At 45.9% G+C, this 27173-nt stretch overlaps 1 protein-coding gene across 3 annotated transcripts in view; it reads left to right on the plus strand.

The window, feature by feature from the left end:
- LOC121572289 (rho family-interacting cell polarization regulator 2) overlaps positions 1-27173 on the plus strand; it is a 95038-nt gene that overhangs the window by 36707 nt on the left and 31158 nt on the right. For 2 of the 3 annotated variants that reach the window (XM_041884310.2, XM_041884312.2), the window contains exons 2-6: positions 9302-9422; positions 13380-13535; positions 14209-14287; positions 16021-16044; positions 16493-16546. In XM_041884310.2, coding sequence (XP_041740244.2) covers positions 9302-9422; positions 13380-13535; positions 14209-14287; positions 16021-16044; positions 16493-16546 — 434 coding nt within the window. Of the gene's footprint in view, positions 1-9301; positions 9423-13379; positions 13536-14208; positions 14300-16020; positions 16045-16492; positions 16547-27173 lie in introns of all 3 variants that reach the window. The other variant, XM_041884311.2, reaches the window with a different exon arrangement.

Below are 27173 nucleotides of genomic sequence, written 5' to 3' on the forward strand. Positions count from 1 at the left end.
TGTAGGGATGTTTTTCATCGGCAGGGACTGGGAAACTGGTCAGAATTGAAGGAATGATGGATGGTGCTAAATACAGGGAAACCTGTTTCAGTCTTCCAGAGATTTGAGACAGGTTCACCTTCCAGCAGGACAATGACCCTAAGCATACTGCTAAAGCAACACTTGAGTGGTTTAAGGGGAAACATTTAAATGTCTTGGAATGGCCTAGTCAAAGCCCAGACCACAATCCAATTGAGAATCTGTGGTGTGACTTAAAGATTACTGTACACCAGCGGAACCCATCCAACTTGAAGGAGCTGGAGCAGTTTTGCCTTGAAGAATGGGCAAAAATCTCAGTGGCTAGATGTGCCAAGTTTATAGAGACATACCCCGAGACTTGCAGCTGTAATTGCTGCAAAAGGTGGCTCTACAAAGTATTGACTTTGGGGGGGTGAATAGTTATGCACGCTCAAGTTTTCTTTTAAAAAATCTTATTTCTTGTTTGTTTCACCCAAAAAAATATTTTGCATCTTCAAAGTGGTAGGCATGTTGTGTAAATCAAATGATACAACCCCCCCCCCAAATCCATTTTAATTCCAGGTTGTAAGGCAACAAAATAGGAAAAATGTCAAATGTCTGTGGACATCTGATTAGAAGTTTTACATTTGAGCAGTTGGCATTTCACTTCCTTGGCTTAAGTAGGCTGTTGAAATTCCCCAAAATATCAAATATCACGACCGATTCATTTAAATGTGGTTTCACGCTATCCAGATTGTATAGAAATCTCTGGGAGTGTGACTCTCTTTAACAGTCATCCTCTGAGATGCTTGTGTTGGTTGGTTTACTCTCTGTCTCTCTCTCTCTGTCTCTGTCTCTCTCTCTGTCTCTCTCTCTCTCTCTCTCTGTGTCTCTCTCTGCCCCTCTCTCTCTCTCTCTCTCTCTCTCTCTCTCTCTCTCTCTCCGTGTCTCTCTGTCGCTGTCTCTCTCTCTCTCCGACTCTCTCATGTGATGCTCGCTTGTGACCCATGTTCAACCACACTGACTTTGGTCAGGGCTGGCCACACACACACACAGCCACCCACCCACCCTGTGGCATTCCTACACACCTAAATAAGTAGATACGGTTTGATCTTCCATTCCCTGTGAAATTCCAACAGTTTTTTCCAGCTCACCTCCAAAGGCATCTGAAATGAATCAATTTAATCATGTCATTTAATTGACTCTCAGCTGACTGCTGCTAGTTACCATCCGCCCTGTTGTATACCTCAGTCAGTCTAGACTGCAGGAATTCAGCCAGTATTGGTAAAAGCTTGTCTTGTTGCACCAAATGACACACCATGGGTAGCGATGTCCCTGAGTCCTTGATCAGAAGATCCACATGACATGAAATTATAAAACAGTTTGACAACCCTAAAAAAAACATTCCCAGGATACTTCAACTGGTGACTATCAGGGAGAATAAAGTAACAGGAGCACTTCTCTCTTCACTTCACTTCACTTCTCTCCCTGCGGTCATTGTACACAATGTTCCAACTCAAGTGACACAAAAGTATTATCACCTACGTTCGGGTAAAGAATACAAGATAAAATACTTCATAAATTGCAGTGCAACACATTGTTTACATGCTCAAAGCCCATGTGGGCTTGTTTACATTGGTCAGACGAAACGTGCACTCAAATTAACGAATAGCTGAACAGAAAACAGTTTTCGGCATTACGTGAATACCAATCATGGCTCAGCCTCTACCTTGAAATTCTGGGGAATTGAAAAAGTTTCTCTTTCCTCCAGAGGTGGTAACATAGGGAGGAAATGTTTACAGAGAGAGGCACTTTGGATCAACTGCTTAGATTGCGTCGAGCCAAAAGGGTCTAAATGAACAGCTCTCTTTCTCATATCTTTTGTAAATAAATTTTTCTTAGTTTTTTTTCTGACTTTTGTTATTCAAGTGGAATGTACGTGTAGGAATCTTAAATATTGATCATACTCTTGTGTGAATAACCTGTGTAGTTGCTACTACCACTGACATGAGGAGTGGGAGATTTCCCTGCGACGGTATATAGGCGCCTCCCACATTTTTCCTACTCAAGGCTGTGATGAAGGCGATTCATGCCGAAACGTAAGCCTACTGTTTGTCTCTCCCGTCAATAAATCTGTCAGTCTGATGCAGCAACAGAGTGCTCCTGTTTCTTTAGTCACCAGTTGAAGTATCCTTGGGATGTTTTTTGGATTTTCAGGTCCCTCAGTCGAGCACCGGATCCCCCATTTTTCGTTTAAGCTGAGCTGCATACCTTTTTCCCGTTGTTTTAGTTTGACAAACTTGTAAGCATTTAAATGATGATATCAATCTCAACCCTTTATCTTTTCCATGGATGTCTCATGGTATGCATAATAGGTCAACTTTGAGCACCTTTATCTCTTGAATGTTTTGGCATTCGGGTCCAAAAAGTCACTTTCTGAGCACTTCTACAATGGGCAAATGTATATGGATGGTCACCACTAGTCTGTATGTGGTTCACATCGACCGTGAGCTAATGCTACTTGGATGGCTGGGTGACCGTGGAAGATGGCTGAGGTCATGGTGGCTATTGCTTTCCGGGTGGGGCGAGCGTGGTAATGACATTGAGGGGTTTAAGTGGTCATTACTTAGGGGACAAAACACATCTTCAGTGTCCTGGTCGGCCTCGTTGTCGTGGTACTCCTATCTAATGGTGTTGTGGAAGGAAGACACAGAGGGAGGAAGAAGGGCTGCTTGAACGACTGCGTGTGTGTGTGTGTGTGTGTGTGTGTGACACACAGAGGGAGAAGAGGAAGCCTGCAGGCCTCAGACCCCAGGCCAGGCCAGAGGTGGTCTCCCACTTCACTGTCAGAGTGAGACCCATAATAACCATTTTGTTTTACATAACACATCCCATATTGTCTGCTGTTGCTATGGAGATAGTAATTTATACTGGCATGTAAAATTAGCCTCCTGTTGTTAACACACACCGTGGGCTGAGTTTTTAATGTTACTCACACACACACACACACACACACACACACACACGCTGCCGGTATCATTCGTCTCTGAGTGTGAGTGTGTGTCTGAGCGAGACATAGAGTAACAAAAACACTTGTATTAGAATCCCGTGTGGCTCAGTTGGTAGAGCATGGCGCTTGCAACTCCAGGGTTGTGGGTTAGATTCCCACGGGGGACCAGACCAAAAAAGTATGAAAATGTACGCACTCTCTACTGTATGTAGCTCTGGATAAAAGTGTCTGCTAAATGACTAACATGTAAGAGAAGGAAAGGAGAGTGAAGCTGACTGGAGAGAACTGTGGCTAGAATACAAAAATGAAGAGGGCTGTGTGAACAAGTGAGTCTGTCTGTAAGAGAGGGTAGGGCTGAGAATGATGGGCTGATTTTGTTTGTGAGTCCTGAGTACTGAGAGGAGAGGGAGGGAGAGAAGAGGAGAAGAGAGGAGAGGAGAGGAGAGGAGAAGAGTGGATACGAAGAGGAGAGGGGAGGGAGAGGAGAGGAGAGAGCGAGAGGAGAGAGCGAGGGGAGGGAGAGGAGAGGAGAGGAGAGGGGAGACAAGAGGAGAGGAGAGGGGAGACAAGAGGAGAGGAGAGGGGAGACAAGAGGAGACGAGAGGGGAGAGGAGAGGAGGGAGGGAGGGAGAGGAGGAGAGGCGAGAGATGAGAGACGAGCGAAGAGGAGAGAGGAGAGACGAGAGGAGAGGAGAGGAGAGACAAGAGGAGACGAGAGGGGAGACAAGAGGAGAGGGGAGGAGGGAGGGAGGGAGAGGAGGAGAGACGAGAGATGAGAGACAAGCGAAGAGGAGAGAGGAGAGGAGAGACGAGGAGAGAAGAGGAGAGGAGAGCCAAGAGGCGAGGAGACGAGACGAGAGGAGAGGGGAGAGGAGAGGAGAGGAGAGGAGAGGAGAGGAGAGGAGAGGAGAGGAGAGGAGAGGAGAGGAGAGGAGAGGAGAGGGAGGGGAGAGGAGAGGAGAGGAGAGGAGAGGAGAGGAGAGGAGAGGAGAGGGGTGTGTGCGTGATGAGTCCGGTCCTCAGGATGTCACTGGAGGATTACCCTGGCCTCTGGTTCTCTGCCCTGGGCCCACGGGTCCTACTGGAGGATTACCCTGGCCTGTGGTTCTCAGCCTAAACACAGACCTTGCTGGGAGCAAATTACCAATTACCCCATTGCGTCAGCCCATTGCGTCACCCCCCTCCCAGTGCATGTCCCTCTAGGGGTTTGTACCAGGCTGCTGGTTAGCATACTGATCAGGCTTGTGCCCATGAGAGGCCCCTGTCACCCCCCTGACATCCTCCCCTGTCCCCCTCCTCATGGGGCATGCAAGGCTGCGTGACTGAGAAGCCCTCAATAGCCTGACTGACTGACTGGCAGCCTCATTGAACCGGGACACCCAGTGTCTGTCCCAGAATGCATCAGGAGTCAGGAAGAGCTGCGTTGTGTTTTATGAAAGGCTCTCTGTTGGAGGGAAGAGGGTTGAAGCTGCTCTCCATTGGAGGGAAGAAGGGTGAAGCTGCTCTCTAGTGGTGGGAACAGGGGTGAAGCTGGGTCGTGTTCACTAAGCACAAAACAGAAGAGAACAATCTGAAACAGAGTGAAACGGGGAGGTTATATCAGAACTTCCTGAACTTCCAATAAGAAACACTTGTTGTAGTTTTCTGTCGCAGAACATTTTGCTACGGTGTACCCTTATGAACAGGACCCCAAGCCTTGAGGGAGGGGTTTGTCTCACTGGTTGGTTCAACTAATGGATGATTATTTTTCTGCTGTGTTTATCATTCAGTGTGAGGGGATGTGTTTAGATTAGTCTAAGCTCCTGACCTGACACATAGTTAGTTGTAGTTTGTTTTTGAGGTGAGAGTGAGTAGTGATGTTTACTGGATGTGAAAGACTGCTTTGACATGAATGTGGATGGATGGCAGGCATACCGTTCATTCCAGATGCTCTCTCCAGGTTGATGTTAAAACGGAACTTTGAAAACATACTAATAGAGAATAGATCATCTGTAGAATAGATAAGTTAATGTATTCAGGCTGTTATGACTTAGTTATAGAAGTCTTTGGCATGATGTGGCGTTCAAACCTACATGTCACTTTCGGTTAAGATACTTCGGACAGTTCTGCCCTCCAGTCCTCAATGTTGGCAATCCTTAGACTACCCTACCACGCTAACCACGCTAACCACGCTGTATAGTCCCACCTCTGAGTCAGCCGGAGGCTCTGTTCTCGATTCTTGACTTTGCCATTTGGCAAGATGTGGGGTTGGATGGAAGTGGAATCAAAAGATGTGATGCCAGTGTTAAGAAGACCCAACAAAGCTGAAACCATTCTATTCATTTAGTTCTGAGTCATCGTCAGTCTCTGTACATCCATTCACCAGGCCATCATTTTTTCTCCGTCTCACGGAAATTACTTTTCAAGTGTTCAAGTGTTTTCAAAAGACAGACTTCTACAAGACTGTTAGGGCTCAGTCAAGGCTCAGTCAGAGCAGAGTGAACCACGGTGAACAGCACACTGTTTAACATCAAGCCTGCAAATTATATCTGAAGATGCGCTTTTAGCCATTTTCTACTGTTGCATGGAAACAGAGTACTATGGGGAATTGCAAAGATTCAGCACAGAATCTCCTATAGACTTTCACTTTAGACCCACACTTGTACCCTCAAATAGACCCACTACCCACTTGTACCCTCAAATAGACACACTACCCACTTGTACCCTCAAATAGACACACTACCCACTTGTACCCTCAAATAGACACACTACCCACTTGTACCCTCGAAAAGACACAGTACACACTTGTACCCTCAAATAGACACAGTACCCACTTGTACCCTCAAATAGACACACACACTACCCACTTGTACTCTCAAATAGACACAGTACCCACTTGTACCCTCAAATAGACACAGTACCCACTTGTACCCTCAAATAGACACAGTACCCATAGTCAACTTACACACAACTCTGACACACACACTTACCACACCAGACATGCCATCAGGGGTCTTTTCACAGTCCCCAAATCCAGAACAAATTCAAGAAAGCGTACAGAATTATATAGAGCCATTATTGCATGGAACTCCGTTCCATCTCATATTGCTCAAATAAACAGCAAACCTGGTTTCAAAAAACAGATAAAGCAACACATCACGGCACAACGCCTCTCCCCTATTTGACCTAGATAGTTTGTGTGTATGTATTGATATGTAGGCTACGTGTGCCTTTTTTAAATGGATGTAGTTCTGTCCTTGAGCTGTTCTTGTCTATTAATGTTCTGTATTATGTCAGGTTTCATGTTTTGTGTGGACCCCAGAAGAGTAGCTCCTACTTTTGCAACAGCTAATGGGGATCCTAATAAAATACCAAAATACCAAATACCCACTTGTACCCTCAAATAGACAAACTACCCACTTGTACCCTCAAATAGACCCACTACCCACTTGAACCCTCAAATAGACACACTACCCACTTGTACCCTCAAATAGACCCACTACCCACTTGTACCCTCAAATAGACACACACACTACCCACTTGTACCCTCAAATAGACACACACACTACCCACTTGTACCCTCAAATAGACACAGTACCCACTTGTACCCTCAAAAAGACACAGTACACACTAGTACCCTCAAATAGACACAGTACACACTTGTACCCTCAAATAGACACAGTACCCACTTGTACCCTCAAATAGACACACACACTACCCACTTGTACCCTCAAATAGACACAATACCCACTTGTACCCTCAAATAGACACAGTACCCACTTGTACCCTCAAATAGACACAGTACCCACTTGTACCCTCAAATAGACACAGTACACACTTGTACCCTCAAATAGACACACTACCCACTTGTACCCTCAAATAGACCCAGTACTCACTTGTACCCTTTTTCCTTCTCATTATAGAAGTATTGTCTCAACGTCTCCTGGTGTTGGCTACAGTGGGTCAGTCTCTGGTCAAACTGTTTTGGTTCTTGTATGACATCACATCATCAAAAAAGAGCCATCGATACCAACCAGAGAGACCGATAAGATCATATTAGCGTCTGAATATTTGAGTGGTCATACCCAGCCTCTTTTGTAGATAGGGCTAATTGACCTGTGAACCATTGCTCTAGTTTTCTGCACATCAGGGCCTTTAGTAATAATAATAATAATAACAAGCCATTTAGCAGACACTTTTATCCAAAGCGACTTACAGTCATGCGTGCATACATTTTTTTGTGTATGGGTGGTCCCCGGGGGATCGAACCCACTACCTCGGCGTTACAAGCGCCGTGCTCTACCAGCTGAGCTACAGAGGACCACAGAGTCACAAAGAGTCTCAGAATAGGAGTGCTGATCTGGGTTCACGTCCCCCACAGCCCATATAACCTAATGCATTATGATCCAAAAGGCAAAACTGATCCTAGATCAGCACGTTTGAATGAATATGAATACGGGCCCAGATCCCTGTGAGCGGTGTTGAAGTAAGCTCTATAAATAGCCGAGGCCATGTCAGACCTTTTCCTATTGTCCCTCCACAGAAAAACAACATCTAGTCTTTCCTTGGTCCTGTGCACAGCGTGGTGCAGGGCCTTTGTGTGACCCACTCCTGGGCTCCGTCTCACTGTCACGTCTCTCTGTGCTGCGCCCAGGCATGGTGTCATGTTGCTGGGGACTGCAGGTTGGATACTCCCCTATAAGCTTCCAGTGACTGGAGAGAGTAGTGGAGGTTGCCGCAACTCACCCAGGGAAAGCCTTCCCTCAGACAAACGCAGAGGGGGTTAGGATTACAACATTCTACTGTAAACGTATTATGAGTTTAGCTGTTAGCCTATACTGTGTAGGAGAATGTTTGCACTGTACTCCAGCTCTGTCTGGGTGAGGCAGGGACAGAGAGAGTTGATACTGTTATTGTAAGGTGTCACTCTCTAATCCAGCTCTGTCTGGGTGAGGCAGGGACAGAGAGTTGATACTGTTATTGTACAGTCTGTTTAGCTCTAGTTCATACAGTCTCAGATTGAGCCCCGCTCTCGCATCGCTGATCTGACGTCGCTCTCTGCGTCCTTTGTTCATTTCCCACACCTGTAATCATTATGCAGCTCTGTGACGCAACACTGAGAGAGTAGAGAGATTAGAAGCATGGCTTCTCTGAGTCTTCTTCACTGTAATTCACTGTTCTACTCTTCTCCCTGATGTCATTATATAGGGTCAAATGTAGGTCACAGCTGGTTTGGATAATAACGATAACTTGTGTGTCTGTGTCTGTGTCTGTGTCTGTCTGTGTGTGTGTGTGTGTGTGTGTGTGTGTGTGTGTATGTGCCCGTGCGTGTGTGTGTGGACAGGACAGACTCTCAGATGCATCACCCTGTGCTTAGTCCATTGTGGATGTGCCTCTAGGGTTTGCTGTAAAACATTATTATCAGTGTGCTGTATGCATCCACTCCTCTCTCCTTCCTTTCTATTTGGAGCCATGTTTCTAGCAAGTCATTTAATGCCTCTAACAAATAGTCTTCTTGACTGTTTGAAGTCTAACTGACAGTGCATTTGGCTAAATATGGAAATGCGTATAACAGTAGTTGTCTAGATTCTAGAATCCTAGAATGTTCCATCAATAATGAGCAATGTGTTAACAAGGACAATGACAGAGTAAAGGAAACAGAAGTATTGCTACCTCTCTCTTCAACCAAGGTGAATGAATAGAGGACCAGAGAAAGGAGAATGTGTAGCCACTCTTCGAGGAGTCAGGAGGACAATAGATGTAGACTTGAAAAAGGCTTCTTATTGATCAAGGACAGAGTTCAGAAAGGGCTCCTATTTTCTCAACACATTACATAAAGGGTTGAGTGGTTCCCAATCTACTGTAAATAGATAATGACTTCAGGCTGAGATGCAGATTAGCAACATTCAGATCTGTAATTGACATTCATGTCTGCTCTCTCTAACTCTCATCCTGTCAATGTACATTTTAAACATACCAATCTTATTACAGTGTCCTCTGTACTGTGTGGCCCATAAAGGTCTCCCTCTGTTATCCTGTCACTGTAGAGTTTAAATACATACTGATCCTCTTATTATTTATTCTGTAGACCTCATCTCTCTCTCTCTCCCTCTCTCTCTCCCTCTCTCTCTCTCTCTCTCTCTCTCTCTCTCTCTCTCTCTCTCTCTCTCTCTCTCTCTGTCTCTCTCTGTCTCTGTCTCTGTCTCTGTCTCTGTCTCTGTCTCTGTCTCTGTCTCTGTCTCTTTCTCTCTTTCTCTCTTTCTCTCTTTCTCTCTTTCTCTCCTTTCTTTCTTTCTTTCTTTCTTTTCTCTATAGGAGTGTCACCCCTCGTCCCAGAGATCATGGCGTCCGGAACCCACTCCCCCGGGGGACCCAATGGGATCATCCGGAGCCAGTCCTTTGCCGGCTTCAGCACGCTACAGGAGAGACGCTCGCGGTAAGGGAATAGAGAGGTGGAAGATGCCTTTCTTGGCACAGATCTAGGATCAGTGTGTCGTACCCCAATTCTAACCTTAGCTGTTAGTGGAGAAAATGCAAAGCTGACCTTAGATCAGTGCCTAAGCGCAACTTCATAGTTTTCCATAAAGGATGCATTTTTTTAGTAGACACAGAAGGCTGAATCCTTACCTGATACATCTGTGCATAACCTGGAAAGTGGGTTTGAATCATGCATTGATGTCAACGCTGCTTTCAACTCAGACCTCAGTCTTCTTCAGTGAAGCATTGGAAGCATATCTACCTCTATCACTCCAGTATCCCTGCACATTCTAAAAATGGTACTGGAACTGACTGACCCTGTATATAGTATGCTTACTTACTTTCTCCTGTTCTTATTTATTTATTTATTTATTTTATTTCTCGTATGTTTCTGTTCTACCTTGTTATTTTTAGTATTACATTGTTATTGATTACTGCATTGTTGGGTTTAGAGCTTGCAAGAAAAGGCATTTCACTGTACTTGTGCACGTGACATTAAAACTTCAAACTTGAAAGATACTTTCCTCCTCTCTGACTGTGGATGTAGTAGTTGCTTTACGTGAATCAGTTGGGTGAGCGTTGAGGGACTGACAGACGACTGTCTCACAGATAATGAGGGAGCTCAAGGGAATGGGGCAAGGACATCAAAGTGTGTGTGAGCGTGTGTCTATGAGCGTATATGTGAGCGTGTGTGTGTGTGTGCACGGTGTGTGTGTGCCTGCCTGCCTGCCAACTCGAGCACTGCTACTGAACATGGCATAGCTAGCTACACTTGCGTGACCCCAAGGCAACACGGTCTCATTTTGCACGCTGGCCTAGATTTGTGGCAGCTCTACATTACATTTTAGTCATTTAGCTTATCCAGAACGACTTACAGTGGTGAGTTCCAGGCAGGCAGCAGTATGTGGCATGTTCTGACATGTCGAGTGGAGGAATCTGCTGTCACTGAGTCCCCATAATCCTGCTGTTTATAAGGAAGTAGCTACAGTGCCTTGTGTTACAGGCTGAATTCAAAATGGATTATATCGATTTTTTTCCCTCACCCATGTACACACAATACCCCATAATGACGAAGTGAAAATATGTTTTTAGAAATATTTGCACATTTATTGAAAATGACAAACAGAAATATCTAATTTAAATAAGTATTCACACCCATGAGTCAATACTTTGTAGAAGCACCTTTGGCAGCGATTACAGCTGTGAGTCTTTTTGGGTAAGTATCTAAGTGCTTTCCACACCTGGATTGTATTACTGAACAAAAATATAAATGCAACATGTCAAGTGTTGGTCCCATGTTTCATGAGCTGAAATAAAAGATCGTAGAAATTCTCCAATTGCACAAAACGCTTATTTCTCTCAAATCTTGTGCACACATTTGTTTACATCCTTATTAGTGAACATTTATATTTTGCCAATATAATCCATCCACCTGACAGGTATGGCATATCCAGAAGCTGATTAAACAGCATGATCATTACACAGGTGCACCTTGTGCTGGGGACAATAAAAGGCCACTCTAAAATGTGCAGTTTTGTCACACAAGACAATGCCACAGATGTCCCAAGTTTTGAGGGAGCGTGCAATTGGCAAGCTGACTGCAGGAATGTCCACCAGAGCTGTTGCCAGAGAATTGAATGTTCATTTCTCTACCATAAGCTGCCTCCAACATCGTTTTAGAGAATTTGGCAGTACGTCCAACTGGCCTCACAACCGCAGACCACGTGTAACCACGCAAGCCCAGGACCACCACGTCCAGCTTCTTCACCTGCGTTGATCATCTGAGACCAGCCATCCGGACAGCTGATGAAACTGATGAGTATTTCTGTCTGTAATAAAGCCCTTTTTTGGGGAAAAACTGATTGGCCATCCAGTGGGTGGGCCTATGGCTTCCCAGGCCCACCCATGGCTGCACCCCTGCCCAGTCATGTGAAATCCATAGATTAGGGCCTAATGAATTTATTTGAATTCACTGATTTCCGTATGTGAACTGTAACTCAGTAAAATTGTTGCATGTTGCGTTTTATATTTTTGTTCAGTATACAATATTTGGCCATTATTATTTTTTTGATTCTTCAAGCTCTGTCAAGGTGGTTGTTGATCATTACTAGACAGCCATTTTCATGTCTTGCCACAGAATTTTAAGCCAATTTAAGTCAAAACTGTAACTAGGCCACTCAGGAACATTCAATGTCGCCTTGGTAAGCAACTCCAGTGTAGATTTTGCCTTGTGATTTAGGTTATTGTACTGCTGAAAGGTGAATTTGTCTCCCAGTGTCTGTTGGAAAGCAGACTGAACCAGGTTTTCCTCTAGGATTTTGCCTGTGCTTATAGCTCTATTCTGTTTATTTTTATCCTAAAAAACTCTGTAGTCCTTGCTAATGACAAGCATACCCATAACATGATGCAGCCACCACCATGCTTGAAAATATGAAGAGTGATGTGTTGTGTTGGATTTGCCCCAAACATAACGCTTTGTATTCAGGACAAAAAGTTAATTTCTATGCAAATGTTTTTGCAGTATTACTTAAGTGCCTAGTTGCAAACAGGTTGCATGTTTTAGAATATTTGTATTATGTACAGGCTTCCTTCTTTTCACTCTGTCATTTAGCTTAGTATTGTGGAGTAACTACAGTGTGGTTGATCCATCCTCAGTTTTCTCACATCGCAACCATTAAACACTGTAACTGTTTTAAAATCACCATTGGCGTCATGGTGAAAACCCTGAGCAGTTTCCTTCCTCTCCTGCAACTGAGTTAGGAAGGACACCTGTATCTTTGTAGTGACTGGGTGTATTGATGCAGCATCCAAAGCCTAATTAATAACACCATGCTCAAAGGGATATTCAATATCTGCCAATAGGTGCCCTTCTTTGCGAGGCATTGGAAACCCTCCCTGGTCTTTGTGGTTGAATCTGTGCTTGAAATTCACTGCTCGACTGAGGGACCTTACAGATAATTGTATGTGTTGGGTACAGAGATGGGGTAGTTATTCAAAAATCATGTTAACCACTATTATTGAACATGGAATGAGTCCATGCAACTTATTATGCAATTGGTTAAGCACAATTTTACTCCTGAACTTATTTAGGCTTGCCATAACAAAGGGGTTGAATTGTTATTGACTCAAGACATTTCAGCTTAATTTGTATTTATTCATTAAAAATAAATAAATCTACAAACACACTTCCACTTTGACATTATGGGATATTGTGTGTAGATCAGTGACACAATCTCAATTTAGTACATTTTTAATTCAGGCTGTAACACAATAAAATTAGGAAAAAGTCAAGGGGTGTGAATACTTTCTGAAGGCACTGTATTTCTCAATATAGAGATACCATTGCTGTGTTCCTCTAATCTACACTACACACCATCACACACCAGTTGTTAAAGTTGTTGACGATACTTGATTATATAGAATTAGTAGTAGCTAAACTCAGAGGTAGAGATTGCATTGAAAAACCTAGTATGTGAAAATATGATTTGTTCATAATCTTAGAGGTTTAAGAGTCAATCATGAGGACCTCATTCATTCAAACCAGTTCCATCACTGTAGGGTAGATAATAGTGTAAAGAGTATTTGAATGTCACACATTGCCACTAGAGCAGTTAGTGGACTCCAGCAGAAGACTAACCCCTGACCCCAGTACAGTTCATATCCCTCCGCCTACTATACTGGGGCCAGGTTGCGGTGAGGGCTGTCGCTAGGCGATTGGGCTGTCACTAGGCAATGGGTGTGTGTGCACTTTTTCCGTACCCTGAGCTGTGTTATGAAAAGATAACTACATGACTCATATGGAGTGAGGAGTCCAAATGGCTGTATGGACCTCAAAAATACCTCCTTTGTGACTATTTATTTTGTTGAGGACCCAAAGAAAACCGTCCAATCTGTGTTTCTGTGTGTGTGTGTCCAGGTGTAACTCGTTCATGGGGAACTCTGCAGTGCAGAAGAAGCCCACGTCCAAACCCAAGAAGCCCCATCTGTCAGGTCACAAGGGCAGCAGCGGCTCCAGAGAGCCCCAGCCCAAGAGGGTGGAGGAGGTGTATGGGGCCCTCAAACAAGGCTTGGAGTAAGCACTGACACATATGCACACACATATGCACAGAAAAATAAATACAGTTACATATTGTGACTATGCATAGATAATAGATAGTAAACGAGTAGCAGCAGCGTAGAAAAAGGGGGGACGTCAATGCAAATACTCAGCAGTCTTATGGCTTGGGGGTAGAAGCTGTTGCTAATACACACACATTCTCTTTCCCTTTCATCACTCAAACATGCTGCCTCACCTCTCATAGTTTCCATCCCTTGGGCACACACATACACACACGCACACACACACACACACACAGATGGCCCATATGATAACGTTCGTGACATGTCTCGATTGAAAGCTGTATAGTAAGTTGTGGCCCCTCCCTCCCTCCTCCTCTCCTCTCCCTCCTCCTATTCTCTCCCTCCTCCTATTCCCCTCCCTCCCTCCCTCCCTCCCTCCCTCCCTCCCTCCCTCCCTTTCATCTCTCTCCCTCTCTTCCCCTCTCCCTTTCCATTTTCTTTCCCTCTTGTCACCTCTCTCTCTCTCCTTCCCCCTCCCCCTCTCTCCCTCCCCTCTATCTCCCTCTCTCCACCCGCCTCTTTCCCTCTCTCCCCCCTCCACCATCCATCCATCCACCTACCCTCTCTCCCCCTCTCTCACCCCCTCCATCCCCCCCACCTTCCCTCTCTCCCTCTCTCTCCGTCAGTGAGTATCTGGAGGTGCACCAGACAGGGCTGGACAAACTCACCTCTTTGATGAAGGACATGAAGAGGAACTCCAGACTGGTGAGACAGGATGTGAGACAGGATGTCATCAACAACACTAACACTAACTGTGCAATCCTAAATACACCATAGACCCTAAGCTCTAGACCCTGCGCCCTATACCAGGGGTCATCAACTAGAGACCCTGCGCCCTATACCAGGGGTCATCAACTAGACACCCTATGCCCTATACCAGGGGTCATCAACTAGAGACCCTGCGCCCTATACCAGGGGTCATCAACTAGAGACCCTATGCCCTATACCAGGGGTCATCAACTAGAGACCCTGCGCCCTATACCAGGGGTCATCAACTAGAGACCCTGCGCCCTATACCAGGGATCATCAACTAGAGACCCTGCGCCCTATACCAGTGTCATCAACTAGAGACCCTGCGCCCTATACCAGGGGTCATCAACTAGAGACCCTGCGCCCTATACCAGGGGTCATCAACTAGAGACCCTGCGCCCTATACCAGGGGATCATCAACTAGAGACCCTGCGCCCTATACCAGGGATCATCAACTAGAGACCCTGCGCCCTATACCAGGGATCATCAACTAGAGACCCTGCGCCCTATACCAGGGATCATCAACTAGAGACCCTGCGCCCTATACCAGGGGTCATCAACTAGAGACCCTGCGCCCTATACCAGGGGTCATCAACTAGATTCAGCCATGGGCTGTTTTTTTTCTTGAGAAGATGGTCCGGGGGCCGGAACGTAATTACAAGTAATTTTTTAGACTGCAAATTGACCACATAAAGCCCAGACAGATATAATATTTTAATAAAACATAATCATTTCAAACCTTGCTTATATCACATCTGTTATGCATGGGAATACTTTGGAACAGATTTCCAAAATGTAAATAACTTGGAGCTGATTTGCTGGTTTTTTTTACAGTCTTTTATGTCCAACAATGAAAAAAGAAATACAAATAAAACAACTTTTATTGGGGGGCTCAGAACTGGGGGGCTCAGAACTTGGGGGCCAAATAAAATCACCCGCGGGCCGCCAGTTGGGGAACCTTGGCCTATACACTTCTATGTAGTGTGGTGGTTCTCAACCCAGTCCTCAGGGACCAACCTGTCGTTTCACATGTTGGATCTATCCCAACACTAGCACATCTGATTGAACAAGTCTACTATTCATCAAGCCCTTGATGATTTGAATAATAATAATAATAATAATAATATGCCATTTAGCAGACGCTTTTATCCAAAGCGACTTACAGTCATGCGTGCATACATTTTTGTTTGTGTATGGGTGGTCCCGGGGATCGAACCCACTACCTTGGCGTTACAAGCGCCGTGCTCTACCAGCTGAGCTACAGAGGACCATGAATCAGGTGTGCTAGTTTGGGGATCCAATATGAGAAACGGTAGTCCCAGAGGACTGGGTTGATTAGCATCGCTAGTGTAGCCAACCTCATATCTCCTCATGCTAATTAGTCTGATGATAATGTTGTTAATGATAATGGTGTTGTTTCTTCACCGTGACATTTCACATAAGATGCCTCTCATCTGGGTTCTGAAGCTGGTAGCTACTACGCTAGTCAGAGAGCAAACACATTTCAGCTCCTCTAACCAAAGACAGCTTGTCCATGAGAGGAGGCTGTTTTAATAGAAATCATGTTCCTTTTGATGTCAGACAACCGCAATCTGCTTTGCATTTAATGGCGTAGACGTGAGCTGTGCTTTCATATGCTGTGCAGTAACTAATGACTGTGTGTGTGTGTGTTTGTTTTTCCCCCCAAGGGAGTCCTGTATGACCTTGACAAGGTGAGTGAGTGGAGGGTAGGGCCTGCCTAAACAGACTGCCTAAACAGACTGCCTAAACATACTGCCTAAACAGACTGCCTAACCTTTCTGTCTGAGTGGGGATGGGATGGATCTTTGAAGTGTGTTGGTGTGTGTGTGTGAGTGTTTGTGGGTGTGTGTGTGTAAGTGTTTGTTTGTGAGTGTTTGTGTGTGTGTGCATGCTTGTGTGTGTGTGTTTGTGTGTTTGTGTGTGTTTACATTTAAATAACTTCCCTGCCAGGAAAAGTCAGAGGAGATTAGATTACCATAAACGAGTCTTCTCTCAGCTGAAAGTGTGACCTGTTTGATCATGTTACCCTCTGTTTTAGCTGCTGTCACGGTTTAGATGCGTAGATGCAGGATTTACTGACAGTATCTTCTCTTGTCACCAACACGTTGTAACTCTAGGTTGTTCTATTTCTGTCTGCAGCAAATCAAAACCATCGAGAGGTACATGAGGCGGTTGGAGTTTCATATGAGCAAGGTATTTACATAATAGCAGAGCATACTGTGTTACTGCACTGCCTTGGATAGATTCTGCTGTAGCCTGATCTGTGAGGCTTCATACTGAGTGAAAACCTTTCATCTGAGAACCTTAAGAGAGCATGAAGTGCTTTAGAGAGGGTTAAAACGTTGTCTTCTCCCGTCCACTACTCCTCCTCCTCCTCCTCCTCCTCCTCTCTTTGTGCCCCCTGTGCCACCCCCACACGCCAGCAGACTGGGTATAGTCAACGCCGTGACAGCTCAGCCAGCCTCCCCACGCACTAGCAACAGCAGCTCTTGAGTGTTGCTATGGACCCTTCCATGAAAGCTGAACCATACTCTCCAACCATCAACCAGTGTTGTAGATAGATTGTCAGTGTTGTTAAAGTGTGTTGTGGACACCGCCCTTAATGTTACCTACTCAGGTTTGACCTTTTGACCTCTGAGGTCTCAAATGTATTTGCTGAGAGCAAAGGCCTTGAGCATGCACGCACGCTCGCTCACACACACACACACACACACACACACACACACACACACACACACACACACACACACACTTCCTTTTAATATTAATCGACCTGCACCTCTGAGTCCCACCGGCTGTACTCCCTTCTGCAGTTGACAGATTGGGTGGAATTCTCCCCTGCTGTTTCCCTATTGTTGCCAGATTGGGTGGGATCCCTATCATGTACCGCCTTATTTTTTTATGGTTCCTCTCCAGTAGCCATGTTGTGTGTCCAACCTGCAGTGGAACATAGCAGAACGAACACCGGTCAATCACAACACAACACACAAACCTAAAACAGCTCCTGTGCCAAAGGTAACCATGGAAACAGAGACGTCGGCTTTGTTAGATATTACTGCACTGTCGGAGCTAGAAACACAAGCATTTCGCTACACCCGCAATAACATCTGCTAAACACGTGTATGTGACCAATAAAAATTGATTTGATTTAAGGTTTCTGAAGAGCCAATTATAGTGTGACGTTGAATCTTTTTACACACACTCCTCTATCTACACACTCACCAACAGGTTTTTGAACTCTGTGTACTTACAACCTTTGAAAAAGCCAAAGGTATCTCTCCTTTCATTACTTCAGATTATGAAATGTTTCTGAGGCCTTTCAACAGAGGTGTGCTGCCTGTGTGAATCATTAGATTTGAGCGCTACCATTTACTGCTCTGTTTTGTTGTCCCTTACACCTAGCATTGTTACACCTAGCATTGTCGCTAGCATTGTTGCTAGCATTGTTACACCTAGCATTGTTGCTAGCATTGTTACACCTAGCATTGTTGCTAGCATTGTTACACCTAGCATTGTTACACCTAGCATTGTTGCTAGCATTGTTGCTAGCATTGTTACACCTATCATTGTTGCTAGCATTGTTGCTAGCATTGTTACACCTAGCATTTGTTAGCACGCATTGAGCGCTATAGTTTCCCACATATGTTATCCCTCACAGCTAGCATTGTTAGCACTGAGCGCTACCGTTTCCTATTTGTTATGTTATCCCTCACAGCTAGTAGAGGGAGAAGATGGGATGGAGGGAGGGAGAGAGAGAGCTGTAGTGGTGTGTTCATGTGTGTTGTCTGTTCTGTTTTGGCACCTTGTGGAGAGTCTAGGGGCCTCGGGGGAAAGAGATGAATCGACTGGTCCTGTTTCTAGTCTGGGTGGGGGTGGTGGCAGCACTACATACTGACACAGGGAGAGTTGGGGATGATAATGGGCACATTGTCATTGCTAGTGATGAATGAACACTGGGGGGTTTCTGAATAAGAACAACACATAAAGATTTCTCATATACAGTTTTGACCAATGTGGTAAGACTACTTTGTTGTATTTTTTGAAAGTCGACCACATGGTATTATTAAATGGACAAGGGACAATGCATGCTGGGAGCATGAGTGTTCTAAAGTAGGCAGCCAGCTGATGCCTAGCTCTGGGTGGCGGACTACTGACACACACACACACACACAAAGCCCACCCCCCACCCACACACACACACACACACACACACACACAAACACACACACCCCAACACAAAGCCAGCCCAGCCGTCAGCAGATAGCTAACTAATGAGATTTATCTGAGTAAAGAACTCAGCCAGGAGAATCCCCAGACTGACTGACTGCCCTATGAATCACTGATGATATCAGGGAATTAAACCTACATCCACAGTCTACCTTATCATTTCATCCACAGTCTACCTTATCATTAAATCTACATCCACAGCCTACCTTATCATTAAATCTACATCCACAGTCTACCTCATCATTACATCCACAGTCTACCTTATCATTACATCCACAGCCTACCTCATCATTAAACCTACATGCACAGTCTACCTTATCATTACATCCACAGTCTACCTTATCATTACATCCACAGTCTACCTCATCATTACATCCACAGTCTACCTTATCATTACATCCACAGCCTACCTCATCATTAAATATACATCCACAGACTGATTGATCTCATTAGATCACAGGGAGACGAGGAGTTCAAATTAAACCCACATTTGTGGTGCCTTGTCGCTCCAAGCGTTAATTGTCCTCAAACTCTATAGACTTTTAAAGGGAAAATCCACTCCAAAACTATCTTTTGGTATTTTTGTCATTTGTCCACTGTTGATATAGTCCCAAAATGTTTTGCATTTCAGCAGTCAGGTTTTTGCTTCATCATGATGATGATGATGATGATGATGATGATGATGATGTGGCCGGTGAACACTTTGCTTCCTGAAAGTCCAATATCTTAAACTTGACTGCTGACCTGTAAAACATTGTGAGACTGTATCAACAGTGGACTAATGAAAAAAATACCAAAATATTGTTTTTTAGTGGATTTTCCCTTTAATGTTTTCTAACAGCATGCTGCTCATTATCAGTCTGTCAAGTTGTCAACACACTCCTAACACATGTGACAAGAGCCCTTGTGTGTCAGCCTAACGGTGCAGGACTATCTCTCAGCGGTAACTGTGATACAGAGAGCTTTGCGACACACCGCAGTATACACACACACACACACACACACACACACACACAGGAAGTAGCGCAGGGCCAAACAGGAAGTGGTGATTGCAACAGGGGGGGGGTGAGGGGAAGAAAGGGAGGGGACAGTCACCTCTTTATCTTGTTCTTCTGAAGAAAATAAATGAATAGAGCCTGAAAAGAGGACTACACATGGATAAATAGAGTTCATTTGAAGTGTGTGTGTGTCACTGTGTGTGTGTGTGTGTGTGTGTGTGGATGTCACTGTCCGTGTGTGTGTGTGTTTGTGCGTGTGTGTCACAGCATATGAGTGCATGTGTGTGTCACAGCATGTGTGTGTGTCTGTGTCATTGCGCTTGCACTAAGACCAACCCAGTTGGAGACAGAATGGCCACCCCTCAGGGTGCCAGCTGCCAGGAGGTACTAAACCATCGCCTGTCAGAGATTATAAGCTGTGAATGACGCACAACCATCCCTGTGTCCTTTCTTCAACACATCAGGCAGTCCAAAGTGATGCCTGCCCTGTCTGCAGATGAGAAGTGTAATTGGGGAGCAGGTGGTATGAATCAGCTCTGTGATGTTGCCTTGCTTAGATGTGTGTGTGTGTCTGTGCTCACCGGTACTGCCCAGCCCTCATTAGAACAATAAGGGCTAAATATTGAAGGCTAGAAAGCTGGGACTACCAGGCACCTCCTATTCCCTTTCAGTGTGTGTGTGTGTGTGTGAGGACGGCCTTGCCGGTGGTTCCACATCACTAGTCAGGTGATGTCGTGGTGTCTCTGTCCCCCTGTCCCCTCCTCCACAGACAGAGGCCTGGGTCACATGGTACCTAGCTACCTCAGACAGCCTGGCCTGACACAGACCCTCCTTCCCTTGGTGCTGGCTTATTCATTAACAAACGGTTTCCCACAGACACACATGCTATTTGCATAGAGGGTCCCACTTTAAATTAAATGTAACTTTTAAGGCCTTTTAATAAGAAATTATTCATGAGCAAATGTCATGCTACTGTGTGTGAAGGTTATGCCAATGTTCATAGGATGCAGTTGGACATTAACACATACATACAGTTTATGAAGCGTTTATAGATATTATTATACATTATCTAGGTGAAATTCTGTTCCCTCTGATACTGACCATCAGTAGATCAGTCCCTCAAGTTGTCTGTGTGTTTGTTTGGGATCCGGGCCTATCCGCCTGTTCTTTGATCGGCCCTCCCCTCCCCTCAGGGAGTACTACATGTGTTTGGTGTGCCTGGGCTGCAGGCCTTAGTATGTGTAGTATAATCTCTGCCCTGCTAGTCCCTGGTGTAATCTTGAGGGGAAGGGGAAATCCACACTAGCCCAGATGATGAACATAACGTAAGAGGATTTCCTTTAGAATTATATTTTGGTTTGGATGTTTTCTGGCTAAAGACATATCCTTTTGGTCCTCTCTTTCCTGATGATGTTTGGATGTTGGTTGGCTAAAGACATATCCTTTTGGTGCTCTCTTTCCTGATGATGTTTGGATGTTGGTTGGCTAAAGACATCCTTTTGGTCCTCTCTTTCCTGATGATGTTCGGGTGTTGGTTGGCTAAAGACATATCCTCTGGGTCCTCTCTTTCCTGATAATGTTTGTTGTTTGTTTGTTTGTTTGTGGGTTAAATCCACTTTTGTGAGTTCCTCTTTAAACCTAAGAGGACAAAAGCCACAGAAGATTAAAGACATAAAGCTTCCCCCTCTATTGCCAGCTGTGTGTGTGTGTGTGTGTGTGTGTGTGTGTGTGTGCATGCCTGCCAGCCTGCCTCAGCTGCTGTCGCACAGTGTGTGTGTGTGTGTGTGTGTGTTTACGTGTGTGTGTTCGTGCGTGCGTGTCCCTCTCTCAGGGTGTGAGCACTGGAGCCCACAGAATGTGTTGTTTCCTTATTTAGCCCAACAGCCCATCTGCCCAACACAGTGTTTTCGCTACAGTCTCCATTTTGAATAGCCTAGCCAGTCACCCTGTCCTTCATTTCCTGGGGCGATGGGTGGGTGGAGGAGGGTGACACTTAGGGCTACGGCCTCGGGCCCTGAAATATGGTGATACGTTATCACAATCTCTAGAGAGGCTTTTGCCACTATGAACTCTTTAAACTTTGTCACTTTAAGAACACTTAAAGAACTTCCTTAAAGTGATATTACCACAGATAAAAGAGAATCAATCAAACCAAAAATAATTAATAGAAGTGTGAACTGCCAATACTTTTTGATTGAGACTATGTTAGCCTTCCTCTGTCTGGTCTAGGTCAGGAGAATGAATAGTGCAGTCTAATGGTATTGTAATAATGCAGTGTCATGGTTTCTCCCCTGCAACATCTATCAGCAGTACAGGCATCCCACCTTAGACTGACTGACACCAGCAGGTGTCAATGACTGACAGACAGCGGCTGTCTGTCTCTGCCCACTCCCCCAAGTCCCCATTCCTCAGATACCACTTGGTGACCTGAATCCTATAGGGAAAAGTTGGCACAGAGGGTCTGGTTCCTGCGCTCTCCGCCTGTACAATCTTTTAAAGTTATTTGACATAGTTATAGAGAGTTAATTGACACGGAGACTTCATTGTTAGAATTCATTCTAATCTTTGATGGAATTCATCACAAGCTTCAAGAGAAATTAGATTAAATCAAACACAGATTTGCAGATGTTATCGCAGGTATTTCTAGCTCCAACAGTGCAGTAATATTTAGCAATACAATAACCAAAACGTGTAAATTAGTTTTGAAAAGAAATATCAGAACAAGCACTTGTGAACGACGTCACGCTGCTTGCTTAGCGAGTACCACTTCCTCCCGATTCGGCCCATACATGGCGCGAACTTGGGACCTGTGCCTCACAAACACACGTGACCATCCTCCAGCAAGCGTCTTATTCGATCTTACCACCTCAACAGCTAGCTAATGAGGCGACGCAAGCGGGACGCTGAAGGCTGAGGAGGAAGTCTCACACATCCCCATGTGGTACACAATGTCAGAGACAATGTCAGAGAGTCATCTTCAAATCCCTCATTGGCTCTGACTCAGCTCTTTCTCCCCTCTCTGACTCAGCTCTTTCTCCCCTCTCTGACTCAGCTCTTTCTCCCCTCTCTGACTCAGCTCTTTCTCCCCTCTCTGACTCAGCTCTTTCTCCCCTCTGACTCAGCTCTTTCTCCTCTCTCTGACTCAGCTCTTTCTCCCCTCTCTGACTCAGCTCTTTCTCCTCTCTCTGACTCAGCTCTTTCTCCCCTCTCTGATTCAGCTCTTTCCAGAGAGAGGAGAATAATAGTTGTAGTTGAGGTGTATGTTTACGAGCTGTACAGTTCAGCTGCACCCAAATAAACAGCCCACCACATACCACAGACAGGTAGGGGCGGGGTGGGGAGTGAGGCTGGTGTGGGGGTGAGGGAGACCTTGGGGTACATGGCTGTTGTGGTGGGGTCGGTTGGATGATGCTATGAGGGTTGCTGGGACAGGGTGGGGTTTCTCTCTTAGTATCCAAACATGACAGATCCACTGCACATTATCACATCAACCCTTGACATTGTCCTACTAAATTAATATAGTTTATCATCCTCCTTCCACTACATGCTGTGGCTGCTATGATGGTCAAGGCGTTGGGATGCGATTGGCCCATTTCCCCTCCGTTTCCCCTAATGAGAACCTTAGCCTGCAATGCATCAATATTTCACTGAGCTTCACGGCGACGCCTGAATATTTCCTTTTGATTTGGCCCGCTCCAGGTGTTTGTTTATGCCTGCCAGACAGTTACAGTAGAGTATGGTCTCAGTACAGTAGGGGAGTCACATAATCTCACTGTCAGGCACAGGGAGGGATGGAGAGTGAGTTAGCTTGCACATATTTACGCTCTCCCTCTATTCGGTCTCTCTCCCTTCCTCTCACGTGGATTAATGCTGGGCCACCACAGTATATTTCTCTCCAGCTTTCTGCTAGGTGTGTGGGTATTAGAAAGTGCTGGCGGAACAGACTGAAGTCAGTCAGCTGGCCAACGATCGCTAAACGCTGTCTGCAGCTCCCCCACCACGGGGGTATTCCACAGGGTGACCCCACGTGAATGGGACGGCACACTAACACTGCAGGCACCGTTTACACTGCTCCACTCTGTCTGTCATCCTCTGTCTCTTCACCTCTGTTTCCCCTTTCAATTCAATGGGCTTTCGTGGCATGGGAAACATGTTTACATTGCCAAAGCAAGTGAAATAGATAATAAACAAAAGTGAAATAATCAAAAACAGTAAACGTTACTCACAAGTTTCAAAGGAATAGTACCCCCCCGACGCGCAGCTCCAGCTGCAGGACGACGGCGGACAGGGGGACGGACAGCGAAGGTGGAAATCTCGGATGATGTTGGGATCTAGAATGTCGTCCACCGGAACCCAACACCGCTCCTCTGGACCGTACCCATCCCAGTCCACCAGGTACTGGAGCCGACTGCCACGATGTCGGGAGTCTAGGAGGCTTCTGACGGCATAGGCGGGGCTACCCTCGATGTCCAGGGGAGGCGGAGGGGTGTCGTGGGGGACGGCTTCAGCCAGGGGACAAGGAACCACCAGCCTGAGGAGGGACAAATGAAAAGAGGGTGAGATCCGGTAATTATTAGGGAGCTGTAATCTATATGTTACCTCATTGACCCTCCGTAGGACCTTGAAGGGCCCCACAAACCGGGGGCTCAGCTTCCGGCAGGGCAGGCGGAGCAGGAGGTTCCTGGTGGAGAGCCAGACACGATCAACAGGATGGAACACGGGAGCCTCACTGCAGTGGCGGTCCATCTGAACCTTCTGATGGTGGATGGCGCGCTGGAGCCTCAAGTGGGCGGCGTTCCACATCTCCTCTGCGCGTCGGAACCACTCGTCAACTGCAGGGGCCTCGGTCTGGCTCTGAGTCCACGGAGCCAGGGCCGGCTGATATCCCAGGACGCACTGGAAGGGAGTCAGCCTGGTGGAGGAGTGACGAAGTGAGTTCTGGGCGTATTCCGCTCAGGGAAGGAACCGGGCCCACTCCCCCTGCCGGTCCTGGCAGTGACTCCTATGGAACCTCCCCAGCTCCTGGTTAGTCCTCTCCACCTGCCCGTTAGACAGAGGCTGGTACCAGGATGTGAGGCTGACCGTGGCCCCCCAGCTTCTCCATAAAGACCTTCCAGACCCGCGACGCTTACAAGCAGGAAGCACAAGTGACTCGGTCAATAAAGAAGTGGTCAGATGACGCTGATGCTAAGCTACAGGACTGTTTTGCTAGCACAGACTGGAATATGTTCCGGGATTCTTCCGATGGCATTGAGGAGTACACCAGATAAGTCACTGGCTTCATCAATAAGTGCATCAATGACGTTGTCCCCACAGTGACCATACGTACATACCCCATCCAGAAACCATGGATTACAGGCAACATCTGCACTGAGCTAAAGGGTAGAGCTGCCGCTTTTAAGGAGTGGGACTCTAACCCGGACGCTTATAAGAAATCCCACTATGCCCTCCGACGAACCATCAAACAGGCAAAGCATCAATACATTACTAAGATTGAATCGTACTACACCGGCTCCGCCGCTCGTCGGATGTGGCAGGGCTTGCAAACTATTACAGACTACAAAGGGAAGCACTGCCACGCTGCCCAGTGACACAAGCCTTCCAGACGAGCTAAATTACTTCTATGCTCGCTTCGAGGCAAGCAACACTGAAGCATGCATGAGAGCATTAGCTGTTCTGGACAACTGTGTGATCATGCTCTCCGTAGCCGATGTGAGTAAGACCTTTAAACAGGTCAACATTCACAAGGCCGCAGGGCCGGACGGATTACCAGGACGTGTACTCGTAGCATGCGCTAACCAACTGGCAAGTGTCTTCACTGACATTTTCAACCTGTCCCTGATTTGAGTCTGTAATACCAACATGTTTCAAGCAGACCACCATAGTCTCTGTGCCCAAGAACACTAAGGTAACCTGCCTAAATGACTACAGACCTGTAGCACTCACATCAGTAGCCATGAAGTGCTTTAAAAGGCTGGTCATGGCTCACATCAACACCATTATCCCAGAAACCCTAGACCCACTCCAATTTGCATACCGCCCCAACAGATCCACAGATGATGCAATGTCTATTGCACTCCACACTGCCCTTCCCCACATGGACAAAAGGAACACCTTTGTGAGAATGCTATTCATTGACTACAGCTCAGCGTTCAACACCATAGTGCCCTCATAGCTCATCATTAAGCTAAGGACCCTGGGACTAAACACCTCCCTCTGCAGCCGGATCCTGGACTTCCTGACGGGCCGCCCCCAGATGGTAAGGGTAGGTATCAACACATCTGCCACGCTGATCCTCAACACGGGGGCCCCTCAGAGGTGCGTGCTCAGTCCCCTCCTGTACTCCCTGTTCACCCATGACTGCATGACCAGGCACGACTCCAACACCATCATTAAGTTTGCCGACGACACAACAGGGGTAGGCCTGATCACCGACAATGATGAGACAGCCTATAGGCAAGAGGTCAGAGACCTGGCCGTGTGGGGCCAGGATAACAACCTCAACGTAATCAAGACAAAGGAGCTGATTGTGGACTACAGGAAAAGGAGGACCGAGCACGCCCCCATTCTCATCGATGGGGCTGTAGTGGAGCAGGTTGACCGCTTCAAGTTCCTTGGTGTCCACATCACCAACAAACTATCATGGTCCAAACACACCAAGACAGTTGTGAAGATGGCACGACAAAGCCAATTCCCCCTCAGGAGACTGAAAAGATTTGGCATGTGTCCTCATATCCTCAAGAAGTTCTACAGCTTCACCATTGAGAGGATCCTGACTGGTTGCATCACTGCCTGGTATGGCAACTGCTCGGCCTCCGACCGCAAGGCACTACAGAGGGTAATGCGTAAGGACAAACAAAAACCCACAAACTCCAAGCATTGATTATGCAAGAATGGGCTGCCATCAGTCAGGATGTGGCCCAGAAGTTAAATATTCACTCTTTGCATAAACTTAATGTAATTGTCAATAAAAGCCTTGGACACATGGAATGCTTGTAATTATACTTCAGTATACCATAGTAACTTTGTGAAGACCAATACTTGTGTCATTCTCAAAACTTTTGACCATGACTGTACACTACCAGTCAAACTTTTGGACACACCTACTGATTCAAGGGTTTTTCTTTATTTTTACTATTTTTTACATTGTGGAATAATAGTGAAGACATCAAAAGTATGAAATAACACATATGGAGTCATGTAGTAACCAAAAAAGTGTTAAACAAATCAGATTCTTCAAATAGCCACCCTTGATGACATATTTGCAACCACTTGGCATTCTCTCAACCAGCTTCATGAGGTAGTCACCTGGAATGCATTTCAATTAACAGGTATGCCTTCTTAAAAGTTAATTTGTGGAATGCGTTTGAGACACTCAGTTGTGTTGTGACAAGGTAGGGGGGGTATACAGAAGATAGCCCTATTTGGTAAAAGACCATGTCCATATTATGGCAAGAACAGCTCAAATAAGCAAAGAGAAACAACAGTCCATCATTACTTTAAGACAGTCAATATGGAAAATATCAAGAACTTTGAAAGTTTCTTCAAGTGCAGTCGCAAAAACCATCAGGCGCTACAGGTCCCCTGTAGCTCAG

The sequence above is a fragment of the Coregonus clupeaformis genome, chromosome 29 (assembly GCF_020615455.1).
Source record: "Coregonus clupeaformis isolate EN_2021a chromosome 29, ASM2061545v1, whole genome shotgun sequence".
Lineage (NCBI taxonomy): Eukaryota > Metazoa > Chordata > Actinopteri > Salmoniformes > Salmonidae > Coregonus > Coregonus clupeaformis.